This window comes from Cydia fagiglandana, chromosome 16 (genome assembly GCF_963556715.1).
Source record: "Cydia fagiglandana chromosome 16, ilCydFagi1.1, whole genome shotgun sequence".
NCBI classification, from domain to species: domain Eukaryota; kingdom Metazoa; phylum Arthropoda; class Insecta; order Lepidoptera; family Tortricidae; genus Cydia; species Cydia fagiglandana.
The window spans coordinates 5368472-5381935 of record NC_085947.1 but is presented as its reverse complement, the minus strand read 5'-3'; the positions used below and the strand labels follow the sequence as shown (position 1 = coordinate 5381935).

Below are 13464 nucleotides of genomic sequence, written 5' to 3'. Positions count from 1 at the left end.
GACTTTAGCAGACATTGTCGTTTGTCAATATTACATACAAAATAACCAGGGAGGCTCGCGGGCCGTAAGCGAGAGGTGCCGACCGCTGCTCTTATGGCATCATATTTGTACTCACTCAATTTGCCGCTCTAAAAAGTCAACAGCAATCGTCTTCTTATAATCCCTGGTAAAGGTCCCGCGGCAGTACCGCTGGATCATGCTGGACTTGCCGACGCCGCCATCGCCTACGATCACCACCTTCAGCGACACCTGTGGCTTATGAGCTTCTTATTTTGTAGGTATAAGTACCTGCTCATTGTAATACTCACTCAATTTGTCGTTCTAAAAAGTCTACACCAATCGTCTTCTTATAATCCCTGGTGAAGGTCCCTCGGCAGTACCGCTGGATCATGCTGGACTTGCCGACGCCTCCGTCGCCTACGATCACCACCTTCAGCGCCACCTCCAGCTCCTCCTCACGCATCCTCGCACCATGTGGGTGTCATACATCAGTGTGGGTTGATCGCCTGGAACAATGAAGCGAGGAGTTAATGCGTTATCCTTCACTAGTCTTGTCGGCTTTGCTAGGAACCAATAGGGCAAGTATCTGGCTAGATATCCATCCACAACTAATATGGATCCACAATCCACACATCCACAATGTGGATGTCCATTCACAACTACAATAAGCAGTGAAGCTGTCAGTAACGACTATAAGCGAGATATTTGTAGTGCGAGCGGTTGAACGTGAAAATCCCACGCGGTCTAGCATAAGTTGCGTTCTCGCGCGCGAGGCCACAAGAACTTGAACTCATGCTAGGCCGCTAGATGACAAAACACGTGTGATGTTAACTCAATTTGGGTCGTAGCGACTTAGTATCAGCCGTTACTACAGATCAATATGGGTCAAATTGCTTTGCATAAATTTTTTGTATGGTGGACGTTCTACGGGTTAATACTGCACAATATAAAATATCCTTCACCCAAGTACACATCAGGATGCAATCGACGAGTGCCGAAAGAAATTGTAAAATTGTACCCAATTTAAGTTTCTATAAGATTGATGATATTTACATTGTGACTGCGACAAGAGGATACGAGTATGAGCTTGAAGAAATAAAATGAGCAGTAACTATTCTACTGCCGATGCCGTGCAGTGTGTTAGTTATATATTTATGTACTTGCTCGTAACGTAACCTCAGTCCCAATGAGACGTTGTGTTCAGGGAAAGTAATTTCATATCAATACACTTTACGAGACAAGTATTATATCTGCTTTCTCAACGTAGCTTTCTGTTGGTTTACTCCACAAAACTTGAAAGAGTAAGTACCTTTACATGTTAGTACTCGTACTCACAATTCTTCTTCTTCCTCGCGTTATCCCGGCATTTTGCCACACTACAATTACAATTGTTTATATTATATTATTGTTGTGTGCGTACTTACAATTGTTTGCACTGCAGAATACAAACATTGCGTTGTTTTGTCCGACGCTACATTTTTGTAAACTCAAGACCAATGTATTAATATTGTATTTAAGTATATTTTCAAATAACTACGTTGTCGTGGCACATGGCGGTCTAAATGACTTGTGTCACGCGATACAAATGTATTTAAACTTAATGCTAATCTCATTTGTAACCTGAATTAAGAACATTGGCGAGGTGAGAGAGTGTAAAGTACCACGAGTTTCGTAAGACGGTCATAAAACGTGAATGGCCTCGAGCTAAGTTTTCTCGTTGGGTATTTTATACGCATGAAACTTGGTAAAATTTGATGACAAATGATAAACGTAAAGATGAGTCTTATGAAACCAATTTAAATTACTGATCGGCCGTTCCATACAACATATGATCCTACTTGATATTAAAAAGTAGTAGGTCCAAATGACACACGACATCTTATTTTAACCTTTTGAACGACAAACGGCGCATCCATTTGCCGTGCCATCATCATCCTGACGCCACGAACATCATCATCAATCATCATCGTCATCAAAAAAACGAACGACGTCAAATTCCGTCTTTGGCGTAGTTGTCACGATTTTGCGTTGCCGTCAATTGCCGTCTGTGGCGTTCAAACTGTTAAATACGTAAGCATTATCCGTTTCTATACAGTCAGCCACTTTTTATGGATAGCCAAAGACCAAACTCTGAGTGGAGTGTAAGTAGTATTTAGCAAACCATTTCCCACTGTTTGTAAACAGTAGGACACTGTACAGTCACCTGCAATAATATGTTACACTACGAACGGAGGCCGCAAAAATATCGTACACGATCTTATTTGTAGAGCTATAAGAGCGTGTCACATATACACACACAGACATAAACACGTACATTTCTACTCAGTGGCCGATTTGCAGTCTTTGCCGCCCTAGGCCTAACAGGCCCTGTAGCCGCCCCTTTCTCAGCACCCATCATATTGACTATAATCTTGAATTATTTCTTGTTATCATCAGCGAATTTTTTGTCACAATTTGCGGCCCCTAAATATCTTGCCGCCCTAGGCCCGGGCCTACTGGGCCTTAGGGGCCTTAGGGCAAATCCGCCACTGTTTCTACTTCATTGTGATCTGTCGAAATAAGATGAAAATACACATTTTGGATGCGTCAGTGGTAGAAATTACAAAACGTCAATTGGTCGAGTTATTTCAGAAAGCAGCTTGTTTGAGGCACTCTGGTTGGATCCCGCTTTATATTTGTGTTAGGTCAACAACAACATAGAGTCGTCAAGTGTGGAGGCGGACAAATAAAAGCTCTATCAATACCTATGACTCTACCTACACTACTATACAAGTAGCGTTCTTGCAGAAACGATAATTTCAACTTGACTGCAAGTTGAATCTTAAGCACCTACCTATGACATTTATATTTTCGCTCATTAAAATTATATGACAATTAAAACGTACGTACTAGTGTTTTTTCACTGTTTTTATATAAAATTAATAAACAGGTATCACACAGTCTGACGGGTCGAACTAATCCTCACTATGCTACTCAACTCACTATTTATTTACTCAATGGAAATATTTGTGACACTCCATGGGAAAAGGTACCTTATGACGGCTGGCGCTTACGTTGCATAGCGCCGCAGTAGTATTGGAGCGGCGTTTATAATAGCGTCAAGCGCCAACCGCTATAAGGTACCTTTACCCGTGGGACGTCACATTTATTTACGCTAAAATGGGTAAGTGAGAGTGTGTTAATGATATTGATGTTTTGTGTGGTGACTGATTGGTACATATTTATATGTTGAATTCGTTTTAGAAGTTGCGCAAAATGTTAATAGCTCCATATTTATTCCTTCATAAATATTTAATGTCGTACAAATAAAGACATATTAAAATCATTTTCCTTATTTTTTTGTAGTATTAAGAATGACCATGCTAGACCGGGCCAGGCCCGGACCGTGGCGTCTGACGTGTAATTTTCTATGAATGATTCAGTGATCACGTGGTACTTTCTATAGAAAACGAAGCGCCAGAGGCCCGGCCCGGTCTAGAGTGATTTATCCTTTAACATGTCATTGACTGGGCTGAAATAAAGGTAGTTTAAGAGCGAACGACTAAAAGCAACGCTCTAGCCTAACAAATTACATCAGACGTTTTATAGGGGTCAAGAAAATGTGACATGTTGTGACAGGGGGAAGTCACAATCTATGTGACGTCACTTTAATTTATTTATATTATTTAACGGATTTTATCCCTTTTTTAGATTGGCTCATATGCTTAGACAAGACTAGGCGCCGGTAGTGGTAGGGTTCATACTATGTATACGTTAAACAAAAGCCACCAGTCGAGAACAAAATGTTAAATCATAGTAATGCGCACCAACGCGCGCGGCGTTTCTCTCGGAATTCCGCGCAGTCACGCAGCCTGATGAAGCATTCCGATTATGTCAACACTCCGTATTTATCGAACACTCGGTGCCGGTGGTCGAGCGTCCGTTGTTTTATTTTGGATGCTAAGCTAATAGGGGTGTTTAATTAGATCTTACACATATGTATTTCAGATTGATTTAGATCAACCCATGACCTCCGAATTGCAGGTTTTTTGTTGCCGTCGCGTTTTAAATTTGATAGATTAGTAGCAGCCACTGTAAATAATAATGCACCTATAGTCTGTATCTTTAGGTATTTAAATACAAATAAACAAATAATTTATAAAGTTTCGGGTAGATATAACATTCATTGGCTAACCGACCAAATACAAAACCGCCTGGATCAGTCACGGAACGACCAGGCCCCAATTTCACCACCGTGACAGGTGCGACAATTGTATCAAAATATGACATATGTAGAGTTATCGGTTTCACCACGATGACAGGTGCGACAATTGTAGAATACAATTGTCACGTCAAAACATATAGGGAAAAACGTATCAAATACTATAAATAAATTAGCGAGAGCTTGGACTGGCATATGTAGTGGTAATCTAACTGTATAGGCGTTCTAAATTTTAATTTTCCGTTTTCTCGTACTATAAGCATAAAAAGAGGTTTGTTTTTCATTGGTGTAAATATGAGAAAACAATGTCAGTGTCAAATTCTGAATATTGAGTGCTTGTTTTTATTTCAAATACCTTATTTATTTTCATGCTAACGGTAACGCCACTACATATATTTGCCATTCCACGCTCTCGCTAATTTATCTATTGAATTGTTTAACTCAAACATGAATAAGTTTTTTTTTCATACCTATATTGTGTCCTATATAATAGCTATTTATGTAACAAGTGCGGAAAGTAGGTGATTTCCGATGAGTGGCATGTTATTCACGAGCGAACGAAGTGAGCGAGTGTATAATACGACACGAGGCGGAAATCATCTTTCCGCGCGTGTAACATACAAGATTTTACTATGCATCGTTCGAGTAAATAAAAAAAAATAGGTACTACGACAAAATACTTTAATTTTTAAAATTAAATTACAATTATCTTAATCTCTCCGTCATTTTCACTCTGATATTTACAGTTATACTTATGCTTGCAAGTTCTTCTCTTCATAAAGCTCTCGTTTTTTCGAAAATCAATACAACCTAAAAACAAAAACACAAAACTCGTAACTCATATCGTATGACCACTAACAATTGCCCGCCATGTAGATAAAATTAAGGGTAATTTACGTTACCTTCGTTACCGTACTTATAATCTGGCGCCTCATTTGCAAACTTCCATATAATATAGTTCGCTATTAGAACTTATGACTTGTTTGGTCAAAAACATCATTTTGTCATTATAGAAACAGGATTAACCTTGAATAGTTTTTAAAATGATGTCATTTACACTTTATTATGATTACGAGTAGTTTGTTAATATACGCAAGAATGACATTTTTCGAAATCGATCCAGCTTTCACGCGAGTAGAGGGCTAACATCACTAAACTTGAACTCGATACTTAATTTTATTACAAATAAAACACTGATTAAAAATTTCTTAATGGCGGGTATTTTTTTCTTAAACACATGCACGCGCCACGCTTAATGATGCTTCTAGACGGGCAATATTTTCACTGCAATATGTGGCCGGCAACTATTTGCATCTTTCTCTAACATTTGAGTAAGAAAGGGACTCAAACAGTTGCCGACCACATAATTGACATAATGCAGTGAAAATATGGCCCGTCTAAGAAGCCTCATTACGTGTAGATACGTACTGCGCATGTGTAATACTCGGCCATGTTTTTTTTTTCGCACTGTGCAGGCTAAGGCAATATTTACGTTCTCCCAAGCATATTAAAAATTGTTTTTAAAATAATATTACATATTTATAAAATTTAACGAATAACAGTAATAACACAAGGAATTATATTAATACTGATTTAAACTTTCACGATTATTAAACATTATCAAACTGCACAACGGGACTTAATCGCGTCGTCGCGTCGGAGGTAAATCTTAAAACTTAAATACGCGATTAAGTCCCGTTGTGCAGTTTGATAATGAATTATATTAATTTTGAAATATCTTAAATATGAGTGAAAATTCTCTTTTTTACTTTTAAGTTAAACTATTCTCACGTAGTAAATACTCTTTGTGTTGGGCTGATATTGGGGTTAAACATAAAAAAAAAACTGAAAAGTAAAATGCACAGGTGCACAATCGTGCAGAAAAGTGCTTCTTTCCGCACGATTTGAGTCCATAGAAAACGCTGTTTTCGAGAACATGCATTGTAAAAAATATTTCATTCACAAATATTTCAGTAGGTAACACACCACGTAAACCGCGTCCAAACCGCGGCTTCCGTATAGAAGGGATACTTTTTATTGGCTGAATGTAAATAAATGCCTTTGCTCTCTTTTTCATAAAACCAATTTAAAACTATTAAGTCCATTCCCGCCATTAAGTAATTTTCTTCGTGAAACTAGCATTTCTTGTGTGCGTATGTTAGTATTTTTATTTCATAAATATTGGTGCAATATGGATACTGCAAGAAAGATGACTATCTTAAAATTGATTTCCGACAGTAAATCCGTGTTATTTGGTAAATTTGATAACAAATTAACATTCGAAATGAAAGTTAATAAATGGAAGGAAATAGCTCAACGTTTGAATGAAATGGGTGTGTACGACAAAGATTGGAAATATCTAAGAGATACAACTTGGCAAAATTGGAGAAAGAGGACTATAGTAAGTATTTAACAAGTTTGAATTATTAATTAGTTACGATAATATGGATCAATTTGTCTGAAATAAATGAATTTTATTATTTTATTTACACTATTTTAATTTGGAATTCAATGTAAAAACGTAAGTACAGTCAACCAATTGGAACCCAAGGCCACTTTAGAACTCTTGTCTTATTGACACCCTGTTATTTAACTATGTATTAGCCATAGAAGTAACTTTGACGTTTACTATAAAAAGTTTCTACAGTGGTCTAGGGTTACAATTGATTGACTGTAGGTCGTTCATTTAAAAACACTCAACATAAGGAAATTTTAGCTTTCAATAATCGTAATAATTATTTGTTTTTTTTAGGAAAAAAGGGATAATCGTGACCAAACAGGATCTGCGGGAGGCAAAAAATGGCAATTTGATGAAACTGATGACATTATTCTGAATATAATAGGGAAGAACACTCCAGTCGTAGAGGGTTTGACAGTTCCAGAATCCTCAGGAACTCAGGCGGCTGAGACTATTCAAGTACAAGAAACAAGTCAACCTATTCCTCAAAATTCCCAAAATAAAACGAATTCAACTAATGTGCAGTATAAATCCGTTATACGTTTAAAAAAGGAAAAATTAGAGGCTGAAATATTGTTGCTTAAAGAGAAAACTGAACTTTATAAGAGAGAAAAGTATAAATTAGATTTAGAATTATTTAAATTAGAAAAAGAATTGAACATAACGCATTCTTCTTATACAGCACCTTACCACGATCAAAATTGTGTACAATTAGATATTGTTCAATTAGTCGACATAGAAGAAGAAAACGTTCAACTTACTAGATCAAATACAACTTAAAATTATATAATTTCTTATAAAGTAATCACTTCTTTTTTTTTCAAACTTATTTTGTACCTAGTTATTGGCTATGTATGGTGGCGAGCCCTTTTAGTAGCATACTTATTTCTTACTATGTTTTAATCACAAAGTACACAATTACACTGATAATAATATATATTGATTATAATATTAAATAGCGGGTTTAAATTCAGCAAGCTGTACCTATCCGTACCTTTTTCATAACATGTACTTAAATAAATTGTAACATACTAATGTAGGTAGTCTAAAGGTAATGAAATAAACGAGTTTGTATTTTGTATTTATTTTTATAATATGTCCATTAAATATTTCCTTAAGTATAGATTTGTATTAATTCCCTTAACACTTCAATCGCCTCAGGGTCAATTGCATGATTTCCGTCGTAACCGTTATCTTCATTATCTCTCTCATTGTCACCGTTATCAACCGGATTGTAATACGGAATATAATACTGCACTCCAAGGCGTTTTTCTAAGTTGTGAAGGGTGACACACGCTAAAAATATATGGCATGCTTTCAGAGGTTGAACACGGAGATGATTGAGACAGGGGAATTTTTCTTTTAATACTCCTAAAGCGTTTTCAACTAATCTTCGTGTACTTTTAAAAGCTCGTAGAAATCGCATTACTGCTTCTGTTATTGGTATTTCAACTGGGATGTTTGGCGTAATGAGCCATTTTTTCATGGCATATGCACTGTCTCCTAACAAAATTGCATTTGGGAACGGCCTCCAACCATTCTCCCACTGCTGAGCCAAAGTTGAATTACGTAGCACTCTTGCATCATGAACGGATCCCGGCCATCTCGCACTGGCGTAAAAAAACTCTAAATTTGGCCCACAAACAACCATTGTATTAATCGAATGCCCACCTTTGCGGTCAACGTACATGTACTCATGTTGCTGAGGTGAATCAATGGGTATTAATGATCCATCAACGACTCCACCAATTCTTGGAATATTTGCTAATTCCCTAAATAAATGCGGGATAGCGTCGGAATTCTCCGGCCAGCGTACTTCAATCCCAAACATTTCGTTGACAATTGCAGTCGTAACTCGTTTGATACACCGATGAATGGTAGCCTTAGATACTCCATGATTATCTCCGCTTACGTGATATTGAGAGCCCGATCCCATCCAATGCAGTGTACAAAGAATTTGTTGGCAAGGCGTCAAAGCTTTGTTTCTTGGCGTTGGATGTTCAATGTTTGGGATTGAAGTACGCTGGCCGGAGAATTCCGACGCTATCCCGCATTTATTTAGGGAATTAGCAAATATTCCAAGAATTGGTGGAGTCGTTGATGGATCATTAATACCCATTGATTCACCTCAGCAACATGAGTACATGTACGTTGACCGCAAAGGTGGGCATTCGATTAATACAATGGTTGTTTGTGGGCCAAATTTAGAGTTTTTTTACGCCAGTGCGAGATGGCCGGGATCCGTTCATGATGCAAGAGTGCTACGTAATTCAACTTTGGCTCAGCAGTGGGAGAATGGTTGGAGGCCGTTCCCAAATGCAATTTTGTTAGGAGACAGTGCATATGCCATGAAAAAATGGCTCATTACGCCAAACATCCCAGTTGAAATACCAATAACAGAAGCAGTAATGCGATTTCTACGAGCTTTTAAAAGTACACGAAGATTAGTTGAAAACGCTTTAGGAGTATTAAAAGAAAAATTCCCCTGTCTCAATCATCTCCGTGTTCAACCTCTGAAAGCATGCCATATATTTTTAGCGTGTGTCACCCTTCACAACTTAGAAAAACGCCTTGGAGTGCAGTATTATATTCCGTATTACAATCCGGTTGATAACGGTGACAATGAGAGAGATAATGAAGATAACGGTTACGACGGAAATCATGCAATTGACCCTGAGGCGATTGAAGTGTTAAGGGAATTAATACAAATCTATACTTAAGGAAATATTTAATGGACATATTATAAAAATAAATACAAAATACAAACTCGTTTATTTCATTACCTTTAGACTACCTACATTAGTATGTTACAATTTATTTAAGTACATGTTATGAAAAAGGTACGGATAGGTACAGCTTGCTGAATTTAAACCCGCTATTTAATATTATAATCAATATATATTATTATCAGTGTAATTGTGTACTTTGTGATTAAAACATAGTAAGAAATAAGTATGCTACTAAAAGGGCTCGCCACCATACATAGCCAATAACTAGGTACAAAATAAGTTTGAAAAAAAAAGAAGTGATTACTTTATAAGAAATTATATAATTTTAAGTTGTATTTGATCTAGTAAGTTGAACGTTTTCTTCTTCTATGTCGACTAATTGAACAATATCTAATTGTACACAATTTTGATCGTGGTAAGGTGCTGTATAAGAAGAATGCGTTATGTTCAATTCTTTTTCTAATTTAAATAATTCTAAATCTAATTTATACTTTTCTCTCTTATAAAGTTCAGTTTTCTCTTTAAGCAACAATATTTCAGCCTCTAATTTTTCCTTTTTTAAACGTATAACGGATTTATACTGCACATTAGTTGAATTCGTTTTATTTTGGGAATTTTGAGGAATAGGTTGACTTGTTTCTTGTACTTGAATAGTCTCAGCCGCCTGAGTTCCTGAGGATTCTGGAACTGTCAAACCCTCTACGACTGGAGTGTTCTTCCCTATTATATTCAGAATAATGTCATCAGTTTCATCAAATTGCCATTTTTTGCCTCCCGCAGATCCTGTTTGGTCACGATTATCCCTTTTTTCCTAAAAAAAACAAATAATTATTACGATTATTGAAAGCTAAAATTTCCTTATGTTGAGTGTTTTTAAATGAACGACCTACAGTCAATCAATTGTAACCCTAGACCACTGTAGAAACTTTTTATAGTAAACGTCAAAGTTACTTCTATGGCTAATACATAGTTAAATAACAGGGTGTCAATAAGACAAGAGTTCTAAAGTGGCCTTGGGTTCCAATTGGTTGACTGTACTTACGTTTTTACATTGAATTCCAAATTAAAATAGTGTAAATAAAATAATAAAATTCATTTATTTCAGACAAATTGATCCATATTATCGTAACTAATTAATAATTCAAACTTGTTAAATACTTACTATAGTCCTCTTTCTCCAATTTTGCCAAGTTGTATCTCTTAGATATTTCCAATCTTTGTCGTACACACCCATTTCATTCAAACGTTGAGCTATTTCCTTCCATTTATTAACTTTCATTTCGAATGTTAATTTGTTATCAAATTTACCAAATAACACGGATTTACTGTCGGAAATCAATTTTAAGATAGTCATCTTTCTTGCAGTATCCATATTGCACCAATATTTATGAAATAAAAATACTAACATACGCACACAAGAAATGCTAGTTTCACGAAGAAAATTACTTAATGGCGGGAATGGACTTAATAGTTTTAAATTGGTTTTATGAAAAAGAGAGCAAAGGCATTTATTTACATTCAGCCAATAAAAAGTATCCCTTCTATACGGAAGCCGCGGTTTGGACGCGGTTTACGTGGTGTGTTACCTACTGAAATATTTGTGAATGAAATATTTTTTACAATGCATGTTCTCGAAAACAGCGTTTTCTATGGACTCAAATCGTGCGGAAAGAAGCACTTTTCTGCACGATTGTGCACCTGTGCATTTTACTTTTCAGTTTTTTTTTTTATGTTTAACCCCAATATCAGCCCAACACAAAGAGTATTTACTACGTGAGAATAGTTTAACTTAAAAGTAAAAAAGAGAATTTTCACTCATATTTAAGATATTTCAAAATTAATATAATTCATTATCAAACTGCACAACGGGACTTAATCGCGTATTTAAGTTTTAAGATTTACCTCCGACGCGACGACGCGATTAAGTCCCGTTGTGCAGTTTGATAATGTTTAATAATCGTGAAAGTTTAAATCAGTATTAATATAATTCCTTGTGTTATTACTGTTATTCGTTAAATTTTATAAATATGTAATATTATTTTAAAAACAATTTTTAATATGCTTGGGAGAACGTAAATATTGCCTTAGCCTGCACAGTGCGAAAAAAAAAACATGGCCGAGTATTACACATGCGCAGTACGTATCTACACGTAATGAGGCTTCTTAGACGGGCCATATTTTCACTGCATTATGTCAATTATGTGGTCGGCAACTGTTTGAGTCCCTTTCTTACTCAAATGTTAGAGAAAGATGCAAATAGTTGCCGGCCACATATTGCAGTGAAAATATTGCCCGTCTAGAAGCATCATTAAGCGTGGCGCGTGCATGTGTTTAAGAAAAAAATACCCGCCATTAAGAAATTTTTAATCAGTGTTTTATTTGTAATAAAATTAAGTATCGAGTTCAAGTTTAGTGATGTTAGCCCTCTACTCGCGTGAAAGCTGGATCGATTTCGAAAAATGTCATTCTTGCGTATATTAACAAACTACTCGTAATCATAATAAAGTGTAAATGACATCATTTTAAAAACTATTCAAGGTTAATCCTGTTTCTATAATGACAAAATGATGTTTTTGACCAAACAAGTCATAAGTTCTAATAGCGAACTATATTATATGGAAGTTTGCAAATGAGGCGCCAGATTATAAGTACGGTAACGAAGGTAACGTAAATTACCCTTAATTTTATCTACATGGCGGGCAATTGTTAGTGGTCATACGATATGAGTTACGAGTTTTGTGTTTTTGTTTTTAGGTTGTATTGATTTTCGAAAAAACGAGAGCTTTATGAAGAGAAGAACTTGCAAGCATAAGTATAACTGTAAATATCAGAGTGAAAATGACGGAGAGATTAAGATAATTGTAATTTAATTTTAAAAATTAAAGTATTTTGTCGTAGTACCTATTTTTTTTTATTTACTCGAACGATGCATAGTAAAATCTTGTATGTTACACGCGCGGAAAGATGATTTCCGCCTCGTGTCGTATTATACACTCGCTCACTTCGTTCGCTCGTGAATAACATGCCACTCATCGGAAATCACCTACTTTCCGCACTTGTTACATAAATAGCTATTATATAGGACACAATATAGGTATGAAAAAAAAACTTATTCATGTTTGAGTTAAACAATTCAATAGATAAATTAGCGAGAGCGTGGAATGGCAAATATATGTAGTGGCGTTACCGTTAGCATGAAAATAAATAAGGTATTTGAAATAAAAACAAGCACTCAATATTCAGAATTTGACACTGACATTGTTTTCTCATATTTACACCAATGAAAAACAAACCTCTTTTTATGCTTATAGTACGAGAAAACGGAAAATTAAAATTTAGAACGCCTATACAGTTAGATTACCACTACATATGCCAGTCCAAGCTCTCGCTAATTTATTTATAGTATTTGATACGTTTTTCCCTATATGTTTTGACGTGACAATTGTATTCTACAATTGTCGCACCTGTCATCGTGGTGAAACCGATAACTCTACATATGTCATATTTTGATACAATTGTCGCACCTGTCACGGTGGTGAAATTGGGGCCAGGCCGCGTAGCCAAGATGCCGATCGCTTACGCTCCGTAGCGATCGAAACGCAACTGTCACTGTCGCACCAATATGGAAGAGTGATAGAGAGACATAATGCTTTTCGTTGTCGAAGCGATAGCGATTGTAACCTTGGCTAGGCGGGCTGATTTTAACTTACATTATTTGATCATGTAATGTTTTCATCTACACTGGCTTAAGGAGCGATTTGAGGGTAGATTTTGTTTACTTTTATTTAAATACCTATTGATACAGAGTATAGTAAGAGTTTGTTTATGTATACTGGATGAAGTAATTAAGCATTTTTCTACTCGTCGACTATAATTCTTGAATTAAGATTTCTTATACCAAACTTCAATTGGGTATTTTTAATGTGCGGGCTCCCAACTCAACTATAATATTCATTACGATACAGTTTAGTCAACTATAATGAAATTGACCAATCACAGCTCTCCGCGATCAACAGGACGAAACAAAACCATAGCTCAAATTAATTATTTATTTTAGGTTGTATAGTAGAAACAAT

General features: G+C 36.0%; 1 protein-coding gene across 1 annotated transcript in view; it reads right to left on the bottom strand.

Annotated features, from left to right (window-relative positions):
• The window catches only part of LOC134671792 (ras-related protein Rab-23), a 61359-nt gene that overhangs the window by 17103 nt on the left and 30792 nt on the right, over nucleotides 1-13464 (bottom strand). The window contains 1 exon segment of the mRNA XM_063529621.1: nucleotides 309-506. Within this exon segment, the coding sequence (XP_063385691.1) occupies nucleotides 309-463 (155 nt within the window). The 5' untranslated portion in view covers nucleotides 464-506.